The 21,501-nt window shown below is 41.2% G+C and overlaps 1 protein-coding gene across 1 annotated transcript in view; it reads right to left on the bottom strand.

Moving 5' to 3' along the window:
• The window catches only part of LOC100707373 (small conductance calcium-activated potassium channel protein 2), a 60,438-nt gene that overhangs the window by 27,283 nt on the left and 11,654 nt on the right, over positions 1-21,501 (bottom strand). Inside the window, 2 exon segments of the mRNA XM_074527748.1 lie at positions 242-538; positions 17,015-17,110. Coding sequence (XP_074383849.1) covers positions 242-538; positions 17,015-17,110 — 393 coding nt within the window.

Raw genomic sequence — 21,501 nt, 5'->3', positions numbered from 1 at the left:
TAGATGAAAAGAAACAGCTGGACTAGAAGGACAGACGGGGAAGGAAGAACTTCAGATAGTTAGAGCGAAAGAGGCCAAGGATAAAAGGCACAACATAGACACAGGCTTAATTCAGAGGAGAGAACTCTTGACCTTAATACCTTTACAACTCCATCACCTGTTTCCAGCGAAACCTTTCACAGCCACACTTTTGAATGCATACCGCTCAGAGAAACATCTACAAGATTAAAACGCTCCTGACCTTATTGAGGGCACCTATACTCCTGGAGGAAGCGTCGGTGAACAGTTTGCTGTGCAGAAGCATGACTCTGGCAATGAGGTAGAGGCGCAGGAACATGGGCACGCTCAGCACCATGTCCAGGTCAGCCTCGGCCTGCGAAGGCGCGTACGAGAAGGCCAGCCGTGCCCGCCACTGAAACTTAAAGTCCCCAGGCACCGGATGCACAGCAGAAACGAGCAGCTCCAGGGCGATTAGCAGAACCCTCTCCATCGTCATGGCGATTCGCCAGTCGTCTGCTCCGTTGTCGATGACAAACAGCTGCGGGGACAGGAAGGACACATGGAGAGTCAATTGAGGAAAGGAGTTACACTTCTTTTAATGTGTCGCTGAGAAAACTTTTCATCGTGATGCTCTGTTGGCACAGTCCTTTTCTCATCAGTACAGCTGACTGATCTGATGATTAAAGAACGCACCCGCAATTCAGAATAAATGTCTTCCCTGAGACGGAAAACACCATCCATTTAATCAGTAATCTATTCAGTCCCCACACAGTGCTTTGGCTCATTTTCATATAACCTGCAACTCTTCTCTTGCTAAAATTAAACCAAAGATGCTGATTCATCTGGAGCAGTGGCTCTTAAGCTAAACAGGTTTCTAATGATCAGAGAGACAATATTTAAAAAACAAGGGCAGTATGCTGTGATTTCAGCCGGTCTCATGGGCACATGCCAGCCGTGACTCTGAAACCGGTGGGACACTGAGCCACTGCAGATGGGGCTTGGACGACCAGGGGAAAAATATGGAGCGAAACTAAGTTGAATGAATATGATTTATTTGATTATCTTTTTGCAGGGAAAATAAATAAACAAGAGTCTGCAGATGGTACGGAGCTGACTTTTTTCATTAAAATTAAACTTGGATGCTTTTTTTTTATTGTTAACTATTGGTAAAAAAAAAATTGAAAAATTGTGTTGTAGGGTGTGAACATTTTTCAGCTGTGTAAGTGGGCCACAAAGTTTAAGTTTAATAAAAAAGGCCACTTTAATTGCGGTTTTCCCTCCTCGTATGTTGACATTCGGGTTCGTAATTGCTGTGGTTACACTTGATATTGTCACCAAAGCCATCGTTATAAGGAAGTGGTAAGAGCAGGTTTCATTACAGGGGCCGTCCTCCAGACGGTGCTGACAAGAGCTAGGGGTTAGGGAGGAGGAGGAGGAGGTGGTGGGGTTGATGAGAGGGGAAGGCAGAGGAAAGAGATGGATGAAGTGCAGAGGAAATGAAGAGATAAAGATAGGAATGAGGAAATATCTGGTCAGAAAGGGCACTGCAAAAAATCTCTTTCTGCTTTAGACACTTTTGACTTATTTGAGGATTATTTTTGTTAACGCAAAATAATAATTTTTTTTAAGAAAGCAGCATTTTTGAAGCTCTGCATTTGGGATAAGTTGGAATTTCGCAGTGCACTGGCATACATTTTTCACATCTTAAAACAAAATGCTAGGACTCAATTGTAAAATTTGTAAAGAGATTACTGCTGGGGGGAGAAAAGGTTAAGGAGCGAGAGAGAACCAGAAAGCAGAGACTAAAGAGAAAGGTCGGGGCATGGGGAGAGAAATGAGGAACTCCCCTGCTGGAAGTCAGCTGAGTTTACCAATTGATGTACTGCCTGGAGAAACAGCCAGTGCTAACAATTGCTCTTTACCACATGATTCATCTCAAGGGCTTTTAGCCCACACCAACATTTATTTAGGAAAACAAAACAAATACAACAAGAGGTCAAATGAAAGAGCAAGCGGACATGACAGCTGTATGTGTGTCACAGCCACCTGGTCACTGTCGTGATGAAGCCGAACTGAAGCTTTCTCAACCACCTACACGCATGCACCTCCATATTAATCATCACCGTCGTCTAGCACAGTCGGTTGCATGTTGTTCTACTTTTATTACATGTATGCACACATGCTGACTACATGTGTACAGATGCACACATATGTAGCCTGCGCACACACCTGAGCCATTTTGCAAGCTATCATTTGAACCGAGGGTCAAACGCTGGCTGTATTCTTTAATGGTCTGTGTGTGTGTGCGCGTATTTGCATGTGCGTGTGTGTGTGTGCGTGCACTGTACTTGTGTGTATCTGTGTATGCCTGGGCGAGTTGGTGAGAGAGTGTGCAGACCCAGCCTCGTCATGGTGACTGTTGCCAAGGCGACAACATCAAAGAGCAGCCAAGCTTAATTAGGATCCCCAGTGCGAGAGAGAGAGAGAGAGAGAGCCAAAAAGATAGAAATGGAAGGGAGAGACGAGGCAAGAAGACGGAACAAGGAGACACAAGAAAGGAGACTGAGGTGTGTACGACAGCGAGTGAAGAGGTACAGACACGAAAGCACAGACAGGTTGTCTAGCACCCATGTTCCCCGCAATGGTTTTGTGTGTGTGTGACTCCTCAGATTTAGGTGACAAAAATCTGTTCCCACTGTCACATTATTGGGACTCACCAGCCATTTAGAGCAATAGACTTAATGTTTATGGCTCATGTTTGGGAGTTGTGTTATGTAGCCATAGTTGTGTTTAAGTTTAGAATAAGTATCCGATGTAAGTCGTGAATTCCTGTGTGATAAAAACAGGTTTTCTGTGTTCACATGAGTGTTATCCATGCAGTAAAATGTATGTATATTCATTCATACTCACACGTTTTGCCCACAAGCCAGCTGTCATTCATTCTTTTCTCCCTCTGTATGAATTTGTGTTTCTTGGTGTTTTTCTGCCTCCATTTTTCTTTCACCATCCCTCACTCCTGTTCCCTTTCTCGCTGAATGACATTTCTCCAAATCAAAACGGAGGTGATCCAGTTTCTTGCCACAGGAGGAAATGAGCACCTCTCCCTTCCTCTCTCCCCCCCCCCCCCCTCCTCGCCTTCCCCTTCTGCCCTGTCCTCCCGCACACTGCTGCTGCTGCTGCTGTCGGTCTTTTCCTGGCTAAATCGCCATGAGGAAGGGATAAATAATTAAATTCCATTAGGAAAGTAATCTGTCAATTGGAATGAGTGAGTGCCACTGCCCCCACATGACCAAGACAGAGGGAAAGGATGAGGGAAGAGAGTGTGGGAAAAGTGTATGCATGTGTGCACGTGTTTGTGTATATGAAAGCCATCAGGAGACAAAAAAGAGAGGAAGAGAGGGAAACAAAACATAAAGCGCCTGGTAACAATGATGAGGATGAAGAGAAAATAGATAAATTTAAGTCTGTGCCATTACAGGCTGAGGGCAAGGGGCAAAGAATATAATGGGAAGCAGACAGGACAGAAGGAGGTTAAAGGAAGAGGAAAAAAATAAGCCTGACAGCAAAAGACAAGGGGGATAAAAAGGAAAAGGAGAAATGTGCGAAAATGACAGCACCAAAGACAGACTGAGATTTCTCCACAGGTGAAGGTGTGAGGTCTGACAGGACACTCTCCACCTAAAGCATTCCCTGCTCCAGCTGCTCCGTCTGTAACCCGCGAGTCAGTTTGTGACCTCTCCATCTTTTCTTCTCAGCTAGCCAGCCATCCAACCATGCCTCAACCGTTTCTTGCTCCCCCCAGGCCATCGTACCTCTCTAATCGGGTTAAGTCCCCGATTGCAGATGTCTCTCATCACGGAACCAGATGCAGCACTGGTCAGACCCTACCAAGCGAGCAAGCAAGGACAATTTTGCACACTTGCATGCACACAAGCGCGCATACGCGTGCACATGCACACATCCAGACGATCCCGTAAAGTGCAGCACAGACTGAAAAAAGAGACAGTTGCATGCAAATCAGCCTCAAGTCTCCATGTCCCATGGGAGGGAAAAAAGACTAAACCCCAGTCTGGGGCAGAGACAGTCCTAATCACTGAAGGAGATGATGATAGAGCGTACACTAAAAAGCATGCACACATACTCTTACACACAGTCACAGCTCTGGGGGGATATCTGGGTCCTACAGCATGGAAATCCCTAGAACAGGCAGAAAATAGATTCACACACCCTGATATACGTGAATATTCAGAGAGGATAACACACTTTCCCTGACTGTGATTGCAGCTCTGAGGGAACACCCCTGTGGCTGTTTCTATGAAAGAGGAAACGAAGGGGAGAGGGTTCACCAAAGTGAAAAGGAAGTGTTGGAAAGTGCGAGAGATGAGGAAAGGTACGTGTGCATGTGTGATGCTGCCTCGTTTGCCACCAGTCTAAAAACAGTAAGTGGGAGAGAGTGAGGAGAGGTTTCCAGCAGCGTTGTCTGGAGACCAGGAATTTCCTCAGCGCGAATACACGAAAGACAAACTGAGATGTGAGCAATGGCCAGAGGCTTCAAATGGCATGTGATAAACTAACAATTCCTCGAAGTAAATGGTCAAAATGCTTCCTGCGTGTTACGAGTCTAAAGTGGATGCTGTAGTTTACCTCTTGGTTGTAGTTTCAAGGGCAGATGTACATTATGCCAAAAGTGAGAGCAAGACATCATGAAATGACCGTCCCACTATTAGACATCTTATGGCTGCACTTCACTTTTAATAACAGAACACAGCCTTTTTGGAGGGCTGCTGCTCACTTTATTATCCTAATGCCATCCTGCCTGCATTTGAGTAGCTGTGAGTGCCAAGCTCGTGTCTTCTTGATCAATGGACTGCTCCTAAAATTCTCCAAAAGTAACTGAATAGTACAGCTCTGTAATGCTTAAAGTGCACTAATGGACTGGAGAAACATCCCTTTCTCACACACTCTCTTAGCGTTTCTATTTGATTAATTTCAACAACAATTCAATTTTTGCCTTTCACGTCTGGATTTCTTTCAAGTTTATGAGCTAAAATGAATGCTTTCATTTTAGAGAAGTGTCTTACTTGTTGCTGGGTATGTAAAAGTGTGCATGTGTGTGTGTGTGTGAAGAACAGAGGCAACTCGTGAGTTATCAGAGTGAATCAGATAACAGAACTTCAAATACATGGAAGTCTCTGGACGCCACATCAAACACAGCTGAGATAAGGTGAAACCTTCTGAAATATTCTTTTTCTAAGCAAACATTTAGCCTTTGAAATCATCTATCATTATCTTTTGAATCAGCCAAAGGATGCTTGCAAACTTTAGCTTTAAAAATTCATCACTGGCTAGACTAATGCTACTGTACATAAATCTCCAGTAATTCTCCGTTATTTCTATCCATACTCATGCATCATTTAAATTTAAGTTAAGGTGTGTGGTGAACAAGAACAATCAACTCTGAGCTTTCTGTTATGCTTGCAAGAAAATGACTAAATGATTCTTCTTTTGGCTGCTTCCTTTGGGTGTCACCACAGCGGATCATCTGCCTCCACCTCACCTATTCCAAGCATCCTCCTCTGTCACACCAACCCCTTTTCACCTCCTCTGAGGGTTTCCTCTTTTCCTCCTGCCTTGCAGCTCCATCTTTAACACCCTTTGTTTAATACATCCACAATCCTTCCTGTCCATGTCCAAACCAGCTCAGCCTTTTGTCTCTAACTTTGTCTCCAAGCTCCAGCCTGAGCCGTCCCTCTGATATGCTCATTTCTAATCCTGTACTCACAGGATAATAACTGACATGATAATGCACATTATCTGTGCACTATCCCATCAAATATTACTTCCAGCACATGATTGCACAATGTTGATTGTTATTATAAAATAATGACACCATCAGCACCTAGATTGGTTCTCTCTAACCCCCACTTCTAAGTTCTGCAACTACCACTGGTCACAAAATCAAGTTGGAAAATAACAGCAACTGCCAGCTATCAGTAGGCCAAAAAGCAGATGTTAGAACAACTGGAGTAACTCTGGAAACTCTACGAAGGCAAAAGGGAAGAAGGGACCTACGTGAGCAGATAAAGAAAGAGAAGATGGAGAGTGACAGAACCGGAAAGTAAAAGTTTTCCTTTGATGGGCATTCACTCAGTGGAGAGTGCTCTGGTAATTGAGTTGGTTCAAAAAGTGACATTCATTTGGGAATATTTCTCCTAGATCAGTAGGTAACAAAATCTTTCTACTCATTAGCCAAATAGAGCAGGTGTTTTAAAACAGAATGTGGACCTTTAAGCAAGCGCAAGAGGCGGGGGTGCACAGGAAGGTGTCGACTGCCACTTAAAATTCTGCTTGAAGCCCAGGAATTAATTTGAATACTACCCAATTTTGCTGAATTTATCATTCATCCTTATGCCGCCAGAAACTGGCGACTAATACGAGTCAATTAGGATATTATGACCAGTGTTGGCTGTAACAAGTCACCATAATACCTTTACATTTTTCAGTAATTTAACGAGTTACCGTACTAAATTCAGTAAACACATTAAAGTCACAATTATGTTGTTACTTGTGTTATAAAAGATCCTCAGTTATCTGCGTGACGGGTGGATATATGAACCCCGTCCCCCCATTATTTTTAGTTTTATTGCAAGTAAAGACAAGTGCGCGATGGTAAAGTGCAAACTGCACAGAAACAACACTGCTTTGACTCTTTGCAAACATAAACTGGTGAAGAACCATGTTAAATCTGAGTGTATACTGACCCCCAGCCCAGCAGCCAGAGCTTGATCTTCAACGGGTAACAAAGGCAGTGATGAGCTGTCAGATTGCAGCTTTGTAGACCTCATTTCTATCTATTCGTGCTTCTAAAGTAGAATCACAGTGCAAATCATTTTCAGTCTTTTTGGGTTGGTTTTCAACTGCTTTGTGTTCAGATGGATACACTTAAAGACAGACCATGTGTCCTGATTAGGATTGGGATTCTTCTGGTGGTTGTGTGAAAAGGCATTTGTTAAAGAGTAATGAGGAAGTAATGTAACAAAATGACTAACAATTTACTTTCTCTGGTGAGAGATTAAGTCATGTACTGCACTCATTTTATAAAAAGTAACAAGTAATGTGTAATACATCACTTTTCTTGGAGTAACGACAGCAACACTGGTTATGATAGTACATGCTTATGTAGCCACTGACTGGGATCACGTCAATTCAGGCAAATAAACAGACCTCACACAGATTCATTTGGAACCAAAATGACAGAAATACAACAACATATATGATTGTTTATTTGAACTAAACAATCTTATATGTTCCGCGTCCCCGTAATTGAAGCACACGTGTACAGTAAGTGTTGCTGAAAATACAAAAAGAACAGAAAGTGTGCACACATTTGACTTTTGACCAGATTTAGGCATCATGATGTAGGTTCAAATAGAGAAAAATATTTCCAGGGTGGTAACTTGCTCAGCACCCAGCACACTTTTCCCTCATCCACTGAAGGTCACTTAACATTACAATGTAACTATAGGCCATAATACAATTTGCAAAAATGACCTGTGGACAGTTTCATGCTTTTCTGACACATGCAGGAGAAGCTAAATCTGTGCACTAACCCTCTAAAGAAGTCTTAAAACTACTACAAAGACAAAAAAGACCCAAAAAAGGAAAACAAAAACAAAAAACACACATCACAGCTGTTAATGCAATACTACCCAGCAGGCATCTGAACTGGAACTGGAAGGAATAAACTGCTCCATTAGAAGCTCAAAGTATTTGTTCCAGACTGCTCTCTGATAAAATGTCATAACTTCTTCAACAAGCCCCATGCAGCAGGGTCTGATGGCCACTTGCAGTCCATTCTTGTGCTCTGATGCAAATCATACAGTGGAGTTGGAAATATCAGGCAAGAGGTACCAATGAGCACCTGAAAGAGCACTTGAGAAGTGTAGATTTTTGCAGAGACATTATCAGAACAAGAAGAGACTTTATTATTCCTCACTGAGGAAAAGAAGGAGAAAAGAAGGAAACGTTTTGGTCAGCTGTACAGATTCGCACGTTTTTCGAGGATCATATCAACATTTCAGCAATTTGTAGGTTTTTGTGACATAGGGACTCGGATTAATGCAGCATCGTGGATGCTTTAAGAATGTCTGAAAGAAATATAGGGTAAAAACACAGCCTTATTTATCACGTATTGTTTTATCAATGAAGGCAGTTTCTTCTATAAGTCTATAATTAGTAAAATCTTAATATAATTTACTAATGTTAAAGATTAAACCAGCATCTGTCTGGAATTTTAAATAAATAAAACAGAATGTAGACATTCAAATACAGTTCACACGCTCTAATACTGAAGGTCTCAAACCCATCTGTGCTGCAAAAACAATTCATGAATTAGTTTTAGAAATCTTCTAAAACTAATAATTCTTATGTGCAACAATGAGAGTAAGATGCTTCTTTGTTTATTATTAAAGGTTTAAAAGGGGATTTCTGAGGTGCATTAGCTCAATAAAGTGTGTAATAACAACCGAGAAAACATAAGACAGAAGGTTTTTGTGAAACCCAGCAAAAATCTGGGAAAAAATTCTGGAACGTTATTGGAACATTTGGGTGTTTTAGCAGTTTGGCAGTTTTGGTGAACAGGCCAATTTGTACTCCACTGACTGCATCTAAACATACAGTGAAGCAATGAAAATCAAAGTTACAACAGGAGCATCTTGTGAAAGTTTGTATTTGCCTTTTTTTTGGGGGGGGGGGGGGCAGTATTGTAGCATTCCGGTTTGCTGAATTAAAAATGAAAGAAGCAAACCCAGGAATGTCAGCGAGGCTCAGCTGACAGAGCACAAAATGTTCTGACAAATCAAACATTTCTCATGTCAGCTCCTTGTCTCTTTTCACTGTCACTTTTCACTGTGAAGCCAAATGTGACAACACGCACACACAAACACTTCTGCTTCACTTAACACTGAAGGGCAAAAACTTCATCTTGAACCCCTACTTACCCCTATGTTATTTCTGCAGGCACCCAGATGCCAACCAGTGCTCCAGCTGAACGAAACACTGAAATAATGAATCAATTAACAAAGCAACAGCAGGCGACTTAAGTCATTCAGTCTTCTTCTTCCTGTTACTCCCTTTAGGGGCCGACACAGCAGCTCATCTGCCTCCTTCTCCATCTCCATCCCTACATTCTCTGTCACACCACCCTCTGTGTGTCCTCCCTCACTACATCCATGAACCTCCTCTGTTGTCTTCATCTTTTCCTCCTGCCTGAAAACTCCATCTTCAACATTCTTTTTCCAGTATATCCACTGTCCCTCCTCTACACATGTCCATCTCAGCCTCGGCTCTCTAACTATCCCATCAAACTCGACCTGAGCCATCCCACTGACATACCCGTTTCTAATCTTGTCCATTCTGGTTACTCCCAGTGTAAATCTGAGCCTCCTGAGTTACTGTTACTCATTTTCCCCCAGTTTCAATATACATTCATGCAAAAAAGAAAGTTTTCACAGGATTCTGTGCAGCACCGTGAAAACTGAGCGCACCTCATAAATCAGTAGCTTGTAGAACCACCTTTAGCAAAATAACTCAATGTAATCATTTCCTGTACGACTCTATCGGTCTCTCACATTGTTGTGGAGGAGTTTTGGCCCACTCTTCTTTACAATGTTGCTTCAGTTCATTGAAGTTTGGAGGAATTTGGTTAAAACTTTCCTTTTGCTAAAGCATATAGTTAGGGCTGGACCAGGTGACCCTGAATCCTCCCTTAGTTGTGCTGCAATAGACGTAGGGTGCCGGGGATTCCCATGATGCATTGAGTTTTTCCTTTCCAGTCACCTTTCTCACTCACTATGTGTTAATAGACCTCTCTGCATTGAATCATATCTGTTATTAATCTCTGTCTCTCTTCCACAGCATGTCTTTATCCCGTTTTCTTCTCTTACCCCAACCGGTCGCAGCAGATGGCCCCGCCCCTCCCTGAGCCTGGTTCTGCTGGAGGTTTCTTCCTGTTAAAAGGGAGTTTTTCCTTCCCACTGTCACCAAAGTGCTTGCTCATAGCGGGTCACATGATTGTTGGGTGTTTCTCTGTATGTATTATTATAGGTGCCTTGAGTTGACTGTTGTTGTGATTTGGCGCTATATAAATAAAATTGAATTGAACTGAATTGAATTGAACTGAATTGAACTAAGTGATAATAAACTCCTCTTTTTGTTGTTGGAGAGAATTAACCAATCTCAACGAACAGTTTATTTTTTTCAAACAAATTACTAACACATTTTAGTGAAATTACCAATTTTTGGAAACAAATGTCACATGATTACAATTACAGTATTTAGTGGTTGCAACCTTAGAGTATGCCCACGATTAAGTAATATGACTTTGGCGAAGGTTTTCTCAGGTTTAAAGCAATGTACAAGCAAAAAAACCCCCAAAAAGACAAATTGGTAGCATTTATTTTAATGTCAAACTATTAAGCCCTATTAAGGTATAAGCAAGTGCTTCATTCATCATTTATTTAGCATCAGTCCTCCTTAATATTTACAGTTATATCATTACTAGCAGTTATAGGTGTACATGGTGTAACAGTAAAAGATGGATAAACATATCAAAAGTTACTAATAATAAGACTAAGGAGGAGTAATGATATGAGGTGCTTGCTAATAGCTTACTAATGCTTAATAGTGTGACATTATAAAGTGCTACTGAGAAATGATTATGGTCTAAAACTATATTTTTACAGTCATCACAATCAGTTTGAGCTACAAGATGCGTTGCTCTGCACGGCTGTATTTCAAGTAGAGGATATTTATAACAAAAATCACCACTTAATCAAAACAGACTCAAGTACTGAGGTGATCCTGGTCTCTATTAAATCACCTATTATATTTGTTTGACAATGTGGCCTTGCTTCATTTTATTAATTATCACTTTTCGCCAACAAGATTATTACTGTCAGAGCTCTTTTTTCCCCCTTTGATGGCTGCGAATAAGGGGAAATATTTGTAATCTGTGATGATTACCGATGAGCTGCACTGTAGTCAAGATGGATTGTTTTTCCTTGTTTCATGCTGAGCACAATTACTTTGGGCTGTCCCCTGACAGATTAGACAAGACAGAAAGAGGAGGAAGACGAGAGAAACTTCCAAAAGAGGAAGGCAGGGAGGAAAGATGCAGCGGAACACACTGTGAAAAGGGGGCAAGATAAAAGAGGAAGATAAATGTGGATGAGTGTTAAAGTACAGCAGGAGAAGGGTGAATAGGTGAGAAGCTGAATGCTGTGTAACAAGGGAGGAGAGCTGTCTGGGAGAAGGAGGATATGTAACTTAACAACAAAATTGAATTGAGGCTCAGTAGAGAAGGAGGGAGATAGATCTAATGTGATAATGACGGAAAAGCAGGAGGAGAGAGAAGGAAGAAAGAAAGGCAAAGAGAAACATCTTAATGGGGGCAAACAGAAATGCAGAATAAAGACTTACACAGGAACAAAGGAACTGAAAGCAGTAAAAGAAAGTGAGGGGGATGAATGTGGAATGATAACCACCAGTTAAACCCAAAACTGCTCTCAAGTGACTCTGCAGCTACTCTGAACCATATATACACTGATCAGCCATAACAGTAAATCACTGATGAAAGACGTGAGTAGTAACACTTATCACTTTGTTATGTTCCTTGGATGGTGGCATTCATCTGGATGTTACTTTGAAATGTACCTAAACATTAGCACAAGCGCACGCTTAATGGTTTCTAAATACAGCTCACCACACCCCAAAAATTACTAAAGAAGAGCCCGAGGTGTTCTCCAGTAGCTCCAGTCTGGGAGATGAGCAGGACCAAGCCCGATCAATGAATGCCCCACCCTGCAACCCACAGGAAAAGCTGCCAACATCCCAGTGCCAGATATCACAGTACACCCTGAGTGGTCCTGTGCCAGTCCTCTGACGGGCTGCAGCTGTTTTGGCATCACTGCAGGGACCAATCCAGTATTAGACTGGCAGTTTTAATGTTGCTGGTGATTGTGTGCATGAATGAGTGTGTGTGTGTGTGTGTGTGTGTGTGTGTGTGTGTGTGTGTACTTGTAATATCCTGTTACATGCTGGACAACATGCACCAGCAGAGTGTGTCATAATGTGAAAATGAGATCTTTATTGAACAATACCTTTCATTTTGCACAGCATTACTTCTCGTGTGTGTGTGTGTGTGTGTGTGTGTGTATTTCAGCCATCCAACAATAAAAGGCAGAGGCACACGGGCACATTTTATGTTGACATGCATCTAAGCAAACAGGCAGCCTTGAGCAGCCAGTATAACTAGCATACATTTAGTGGATGCATTTCAACATTTAAGCACATTTGTATGTGTACAAAAAAACTACAAAAAAACAGACCGCTGCCTCTCACTCTCATGACACACTTTATATTCTAATTCCTGTTTTAATTACATTTTGTTTTGAAAAAAAAACAAAAAACAAAACAAAATGTCAGTCTGTAAATTAAAATGTATAGTAGAGTCGAATAAAGACAAAAATGATAATAATGAAGGGGCTGGGTATGGAAAACAAAACAAAACAAAGACATATTTAGGAGTAAACCCCACAAATAAACCCCATGCAAATTTACAAGAAAGAACTAAAAATTTATGAGAGAACACTTGAAAAGTTTTATGTCTTAGAAAAGTCCTGCAAGTTTACAGAAAAAAAAAAATCACAAATTTATGGGAAAAAGATCCATTCAATGGCACTGACTAATCTACTGTGAAAATGTTCAGCTTTACAGTGCAAATAAGCTTGTTTACAGTCTCATATAAAAAGCGTTTTGCCCTCTGAAAGCTAACTTCACCATTTGTGATGAGTGTACAAAGAAACTTTTATCCAAGTCACCCATAATTAAGGGGCTCATTTTCTACATTAACGAAAGGCACACTGAAGAGAGAGCTGCTCAGTATCTCAAGCAGGTACCTCTTATCTAAGCCTATTTTTCTAGAAAAAAAAGATCAACATCCCATTTAGTATTGTAGTGAGTTATAGTACACCTTGCTAAATAGGCAAGTAAGCCAGTGATCGGATTAGCTGATAATTCTCCAGCTGTAGTACAAACTGGCCAGTTGTGGTTTTAAAACACATTAAAAAATGAATGTGACGGCCACATTACCAAATTACAGGACTGTATTTGAGTTGTTCGCTAGTACACTATATAATGAGCGAGCTGTTATTTTAGTGTACACTCCAAACCTTTGGTCTATTTGTCTCTGCTTAGATACAACAAAAGCAGCAGTGAAATAAAGATTTTGTTACTGGTCATCAGTGCCTGGTTAGTATAACACTTCTCAGCCATCTCAACCATTGCAGTGGTTCGTCTCTTCCTGGGAATCAGGATTTCAAAAATGATTATTAAAATGAGTTAAGTAGCTAAAGATATATTTGCACACGGGTTATAACTATGGAGCGAAAATAAAAAGGGTTACTTTATTGCATTTGAGTGTTCTAAATGAGTACTCAATTCGCTTTTATTTTTATAATTTTATAATTTATAAGATTATTATATATTTGTACAGCTGCAGTCTTCACTGTGTTTGTGTAGGTGGAAACAGTTCACTGAAAGTGTTCTGTAAATAAAGTTTACCTGTAGAGAAGTTTGTGTCATAAATCTTTACTTTGTGTTGTGGAGAAATATGTCAATTACAACATGTACTTATCGAAAAACAGCTGTGCTTTAAGGCCTCAAGTACAAGTGGCGTTCTGCAGTTTGTTTATGTGACTGATATAATTATAAATATCTGCTGTATAGTTATGTGGCAGCATTACATCAAGTGGAGTGTAAATAATGTAGCAGCAGCTGTCAGCACTTGTTCTCTATAAGTTCACTTTGTAGCAAATGCAGGAGGAGTGACTGAGTCGATGGAGAAGTGGAAAGACAAAACACACCCTAAGGTTCAAAACGGTAGTCAACATCAGTCACTGTAACATTTCTAAACAGGAGATACACACAATCAATATTTAATCATCCTTAATTTTTTGTGGCTGCTCTGGTTCGCGCATTACCAGGAGCAGGCAGGCACGTCACGAGCTCTACATGATATAATGCTGAGAAAGGGTCTGTTCTAGGAAGTATTATTACTTCTAGACCAGAAAAAAACTGGAATACATTCTTTTATTTAAAAGGTAGTTTAACTATGCTTTAGTTGTGTTTCTATACGCAGATTTTCTGGTCAAACATTTGAGGAAAAGTTACGATTATTTCAGGTTTCCTCAACTTTGGTTTGACTCTTAATGGAATGTTTTAGAAAATCTGGCCAAACTGTTTTTTGTATTATTTAAAGTCATCCAACAGCAATGCCAGATCTTAGGTCTCAGTCACACAGGGCTAGAGACCGCTCAGAGATCACAAAAATATGTATTCCCCCCTAGTTGGCGTGTGGTTGCTCGCTGTTGCTGGGAGAAATTGATTGTGAAGATGATGCTGCATTAAAAACCTCCTTGTGATTGCTTTGGTTTGAGGTAGACTGCCATTATCGGCTGTAGTTTGCATGGAAGATGTTGACGCTGCAAACACTAGCCAACTAACCAGCTAGTTATATTGAAACTTAAGAAATCTGATGGCGCTGGTTTAGCTCACTTGGTGGAGCAAGTCACCCATATGGCATAAGTTTGCTGTTAGCGAGTAATTTGCAGACAAGTTGATGTCTTCCATACAAACTATGGGCGACTGCATCAGTCTCCTAGCAACCAAAGCAATTGCATGCAGGTTTACAGCAGACCACCATATACACATCTTTGCGACCAGTTTCACTTAGCAACGGGGATGGGGGGAGGCTGTATGACAGGTGGCTGGGTCTTAGCAACCAATTTCATTGTGATTCCCAGCAACCTTCAGCAACCACTGGTTGACAGGAACTCGGCAACCAGGTCTCTAGGCTTAGCAATTCTTGTAAGTACAGTGTTAGCACTGTTAGTGTTAGAAACAACATCCAAAGGAAGAAAGAACAAATATGTAAACGTCTGTCAGCTTGTGTAATGTGTGTAAATTATCACCATTCTCATTCACCCATGAAAAGTGATTTTAGGTAAACCCCAACATTACCACCCCCATCCATCTGGCATTCCCACCCAAGCATACCTTGATGGTATTTTCCCCAAACTCCTAACTTCATTTAATCAAAAGGAATTATTCCTGAAGTAGATTAACAGAACACCCTTTTATCTCTCTCTGTTGGCCTGACAGTAGCCGCTCTCAATCTCCTGTTCTTCTGTCGGTATTAGCGTTCCTGTCACGTGTGGAAGCCACAGCGTGTGTGGGTGGATGACTGACTCTGTATGTGAATGAGACAACAAATTTGTGAGCAGAAACGAAGGGTCTTTTATCAATGAATGCGAAACCGCATCCACGTTTATTCACTCGCACCACTTGCGCGCACTGTTCTGGCTTCTTAATACTGTCCAAGACTAATTACCAGCCTATCAGTGCCTGTGTACGACAGTGAATAAAAAATCACCGTGCAGTTATCGATCTGCGAACGGAGCGCCTGAACCTCAGAGCAGAACTTTAATAGACATTTCCAGCAACAGCCAAGCTGTGATGTAATAAAAAAAAATTCACAGCATTAAACCAGTACATCGTTAGATGGATGAGTGTGGCTCCGTGGTTTCGCTGGTGGGTGTAATAGCTGGTGTGGGGGTACTCATTGGGTCTGATTCCCGCAAGGCTCCCATAAATAGTCAATGCACATCGATTGCAAATGGCTTCGGATGAAATCCCCGGCTAAATGACTTTGCTACCATTGTATTAGTAAAATGACAAACAGCAAAACAGATATCATGAAGCATGAAAGCCTTTCTGATTGATCATTTCAGACTTACAAGGGGTTGTAAGGCTGTGTTTGTGTGACTCGTGTGTGAGTGTTTGCATATTTATTTGTGCTTTTTGTGCAGCTATTGAATGACAGGGCTGTAATTGGCTGAATATGTATTTAACATTCGGTGTGTATGTACTTCACGCAAAGCCAAGCGGACGGTTTTGTCGATCCCACAAAGACTGTCATTAATGCCATTAATTGGCTGGATTCGACACACATCTGGGTCCCTTTGTCTCAGAGGCCTAAGGGATGATAACATAATGTGTACAATCTGGACAGAGCACAGATGAGGCTCACAAGAAAACCACTCCTAAAGAGAAACACAAGAAACATAGCTGCCATTTCAGGAACTTCCCAGATGCTAAAATGTAGAAATCTAGAAAAAGAAAAAGAAATGCAACAACTTTAAACTAGACACCCGTCTTCATGCAGCTCTCCCCTCCCACCAGATGAGCATCATATGCTATTGGCGTCACAAAGGATTCAACCCCTGGTCTCCAAACTGACAGCTCTCTGCCGAACCCAGTGCATCACATCTTATTTCCATCCTTGGATTTCTCTGGTTTTTATAACATCTTACACAAGTCACTCCGTCTGTCCTTAAGAGACCTCAGACTGTATGTAAAAGACATATCTGAGTGAGAACTGAGGAAGCTCCAGACTGACTATTTTACTCTAAATTGGACCATAAATTACAAAATAAGACTTGACGCCATTCACTAGAACATGTTTACTGTAAATAAAGAAAGGAGTTTTGTTTTGTTGTATGCTACAATAAAAATCAGGCTTGTTTTTGTGACCTGAGGGGTTGCCCCCGGCTGGCCAGTAGAAAAAAGTGCAGGTTTAAGGGGTACAAACCTTCACTTGTCAGACTCCCTTTGTTGACCAAAGGCTGGCATTATGAGCTAAATTTTCTAAAGCCCGGAAGCAAAGCCCAGGGGAGGTGCAGACGTCTGGTTCCCTCTTAATTTGAATTACAATATGCAGAAAGGTTATCATGGATTTTCTTTGTCCAGGGGTGCAAAAGAGATATTGCCTACCCAGAGATTTAATAGCAACTTGTTGTTTTACAGTCTGCTATGTGTGTGTGATTTTTTAAATTTTAACTTCATCTTTTTGTCTGGATCAGTAGAGCGAGGCACAACACATGCACATATGTTTTACCTGAACCTCCCGCGCGTGGTAAGCTATGATGAGCCCCAGCAGGATGACAGTGGACAGGCTGATCAGACACTTCAGGGCCAGAGAGTACATGGAGCTCTGTAGAGAGAAAATTGAAACACTTATCATTGGAGACACGACATTAGAGCACAAATGTAATACGCACAGATTGACTTTGCCATGACAGTTGGTTTAATATTCAGAGTACAATGACGGACGACAACACACGCTAACAGCCCTTCGGGAGCGCCGGGACATTTCTCTGTGGCCTGAGGGTCATTCTGACCTGCCATGAACAGTCAACTTGACTAGCAATATATAGCATGCAGCAACGACCTCGCACTGACCTCTGCTAAAGCACACACAGACTGGCACGCACACACATGCACACACAGTTAGCCTAATCTACTTATATTATTACTTATACTGCTTATATTATTATAGTGAGCGATGTGCATATTTGGATGCAGTTTTTTGAGACTGAAATGTTTAATGCTTGAATAGGAAGACAATTATTTAACATTTAAACTAACTGTGGATATTGATCTTCATAAAAAGTAAGGGGTAGTTATAACACGTACAAGGCTGGGTGAGTATGTGCTACTGCTGTTGTGATTTTCAATAGTGCAGAGTGCATCCATAGGCATGGGATATTTTGAAAACTAAGCATGCTTTTCAGTCACAAAACTAGTTTGGTACCTGCTACAACAAAAGTTGCCATCAAAAATTAGTTTTGCATGAACAAGGTGAACTTGAATAGTATGAGATTCCCAGCCTGATTAAGAGGGGAGCTATGACTATTTCCAACTCTGTATGTTTTTATGTTTGGCAGCATGATTCACAGTTCAAAGTAATACTTATTAATCTGATGCTGGGCTGTGGTGCCGTCTCTTGGTTCACCTATTGACTGAAACAATGGATGAAAAGTGTTCGCATGTTTGCCTTCTCATGCCATTCTTAAGCCATACGGTGTAATATGGTGTCGGCCTACCCTTTGAAGCTACAACAGCTTATACTCTTCTGGAAAGGGTTTCCACAAGGTTTAGGGGTGTGTTTGTAGGAATTTTTGACCATTCTTCTGTGAGGTCAGACACTGATCGGTTCACAGTTCCCACTCTACTTCATCCCAAAGGTGTTTTATCGGGTCGAGGTTAGGACTCTATGCAGGCCAGTGAAGTTCTTCCACACCAAAGTCGCTCATCTATGTCTTCATGGACCTTGCTTAGTGCTCTGGTGCTCAGTCATGTTGGAACAAGAATGAGTCATCCCCAAACTGTTCCTGCAATGTTAGGAGCATGAAATTGTCCAAAATGTCTTTGAATGCTGACATATTAAGAGTTCCTATTACTGGAACTAAGTGAAAGGAACTCTTCATACACTAAGCCCAAACCCTGAAAAACAGCCCCACACCATAATCCCCCTCCACAAAACTTTACACTTAGCACAGTGCAGTCAAAAAAGTGTTTAAGCACTTCAACAGGGTAATTCAAAGTTAGATCGGGAAATAGGGAGAATTTCCACAGCAAATCTTCTTACTAATGAAGTGGCCGGTGAGTTTATATATATACTCAGACCCACTTCATACTGGGTTGGACCTCTTTTGCCTTCAGACCTGCCTTAATTCTTCATGGAGTAGACTCAGCAAGGTGCTGGAAACACATTTTGCTCCATATTACAATGATAACATCACACATGCACATCCACAATGTGAATCTCCTGTTCTGCCACATCCCAAAGGGGCTCTATTGGATTAAAATCCATTCACTGTGGAGTTCATTTGAGTGCATTGAACTCCTTTCTGTGTTCCAGAAACCAGTATCGTGAAGATTTGTGCTTTTTGACATGGTGCATTATCCTCCTGGAAGGAGCCCTCAGTAGTTGGGTACACTGTGGTCATAAAGGGATGGACATGGTCGGCAGCAATACCAGCAGCCTGAGCCACTGAAGCAAGGCAGGATGGATCCATACATTTATGCTGTTTGTTACATTCGGATGACCCTACCATCCAAATGTCAAAGCAGAAATCAAGACTCATCAGACCAGACGATGTTTTTCTTCTATTGTCCAAACTGCTGCTAACTGGCTATGTTTTCTTTTTCAAACCATTTTCTGTAAACCCTACAAATGTATGTGGGGAAATCCCAAAAGATCAGCAGTTTTTCAAATACTGTGTGATAAAAACAACCGTGCCATTCAAAGTCACATAAATCACCTTTTTATCCCCATGATGTTTAGTTTAAACCTCAGCCTGTCTTTTATGAGTACATGTTTACATGCTTAAACGCATTTAGCTGCAGCCACATGATTGGCTGATATTTATGTTAATGAGCATTTGAACAGGTGTGCATGCATGCATACAAAACAAAAAATAAGAAAAACGTCTATCCATGTCCATGGACCTTGGTTTGTGCACAGTCATGTTGGAACAGGACGGGGTCATCGCCAAACTGCTCCCACAAAGTTAAGAGCATGAAATTGTCCAAAATGTCTTGTTATGCTGAAGCATTAAGAGTTTGTTTCACTGGAACCAAGTGAAAGGACCTCTTCACTAACTAAGCCCAAATCCTGATCCTTGAAAAATCTTTTGTAGAAGCTGTGTGTTTGATTTTACACTGATTTTATTTCCACTCAGTTTAGTCATCTAAAACAACAGAGTCTTAAAAAAAAACTTGAATGTCCAGACTCAGTCACTAGGCTGGTTTCACAGATGTCCCACTCACTCACTCACTCACTCCTCTCTCACTCCTTTGCTAAAATAGCATCAGCACTGTTGTTGCAATTTCTCAGCAAAGACAAAACAAACTAACCCTTTCAAAAGCCAGTTTCAAAGAACAGAAGTTGAATGGTTGCTTTTCGCCTGTCAATATCTTTCTGCAGTCGAGCGTTAAGTCCTTGTCTGGTTTCACAGGGCTTATAATCAACACGCAGTATCTTCCAATCAATACGACTCATAGCACTTCTTTGGCTTCTTTAACCCCCTCACCTTTCACACTGCGAGAGCAGCAACACTTACGTGAGCTATCATACGCATGTTTGCACACATGTACACAACACATTTGTACATTTGGTCAGAATACACTCAGCTACACACATCTGATCTACACAAAGAGATTCAAAGGAGAAAGTGCATTAGATTAATTTGTTAGCTGCTCTCTGGAGAGTCTGGTTGTCCATTGTGTTAATATAATGTAAATACAAGAATGAATCAGTGGATGAATGTGAGAAAGAAAGATTTCAGTGTACATTTGCTAACAGTATTAAATGCAGATCGACAGACTTACTAAACCTATTAAAACTTCATAAGCTTCAGATCAAACTACACTGTTTTCACGCTTCCTTTTCATCCGTCACCGGTAAAACAAGTTTTAAGTGTATGACCTTTTATCAGAAATTGCATTTTTTCATAGCAGTACACTCGATGGGTTTAAGGAGTTCATTACATTTTCATTCATTGCAAACACTCAGTTTCAAAGGCAAAAAAAAGTCAGCACATAAAAGCAAAAGCTCAGAAACTCAAACAAAACAGTCAGCTTGATTCATTTTCTAATTCTTTAAAATAAAGCTTGCCAATCCGACTCATTTGTCCACATCAGCTCAAGGTCTGTGTTTTAAAATGCAAAATTGAATAGACACGCACATCAAAAGAAGAAAAAAGAAACCCAAAGCACATTCGCGGGACCAGCAAGGTCACGCAACGAGCGTATGAGCCTTATGTCCTCCACCAGGAAAGACCTGAGCCACCTTAAGACTTCTACTCAGATATAGGTTGGGGGGTAAAGTGGGAGACTGTTGAGCATTGATCACCACTCTTTAATCCGGGTCTGCACTCTCAGTTTAGACGCATATTACTCAGTCTTTCCTCCGTGGTGTTATTAGGCAGAATCCACATTGCATTTTGGGTTCATGAATATATATTGCAACTCAGCCTCCTGGAAAATAGAGTGTGTTAGTGTGTTATTGTGTTTATTTAGGGTCTCTGTCAATGCTTCGTTGCCTTAATGGTATTAATTCAATGTCAAACAAACACGCAGAAGCACGCACAGAGTCTAGTTGGTTAATACACACTGACGTGCTCCTCTGTTGACTGTAATTAGAGCAATCTGAGAATGGATCTGAGACTGGGTTCATATAATACACTAAAGTGCACATGCTGTATGGATGTATTCGCATTTGTCACTCATGTCAGTGCAGTTATGAGCCAGCGCGCGACACAGGGAAAATATCTAGCTTGGCCTCGCACTGATTTCCTGGTTTCCTCTATCAGTTTACCCGAAGCTCTGTTGTCTTTCTGTCTTTATTTGCTTGTGCTTGCTTGTCTTGTCTCGGTCTCCCTGTCCACTGCTGCTAACATCTCATTTGTACCCACTGAAGCAAACTAGGTGCAAAGGAAGCCAACATTGTTGTGCTAATGAGAAAAATGCTGGTTTCACTCTTGGCTTTCAGCACCATATCTGTTTAAACACAGTCACACTAGTGAATTGCAATGTGAT

The sequence above is a fragment of the Oreochromis niloticus genome, linkage group LG11, assembly GCF_001858045.2.
Source record: "Oreochromis niloticus isolate F11D_XX linkage group LG11, O_niloticus_UMD_NMBU, whole genome shotgun sequence".
NCBI classification, from domain to species: domain Eukaryota; kingdom Metazoa; phylum Chordata; class Actinopteri; order Cichliformes; family Cichlidae; genus Oreochromis; species Oreochromis niloticus.
This window is presented reverse-complemented; position numbering and strand designations above follow the sequence as displayed.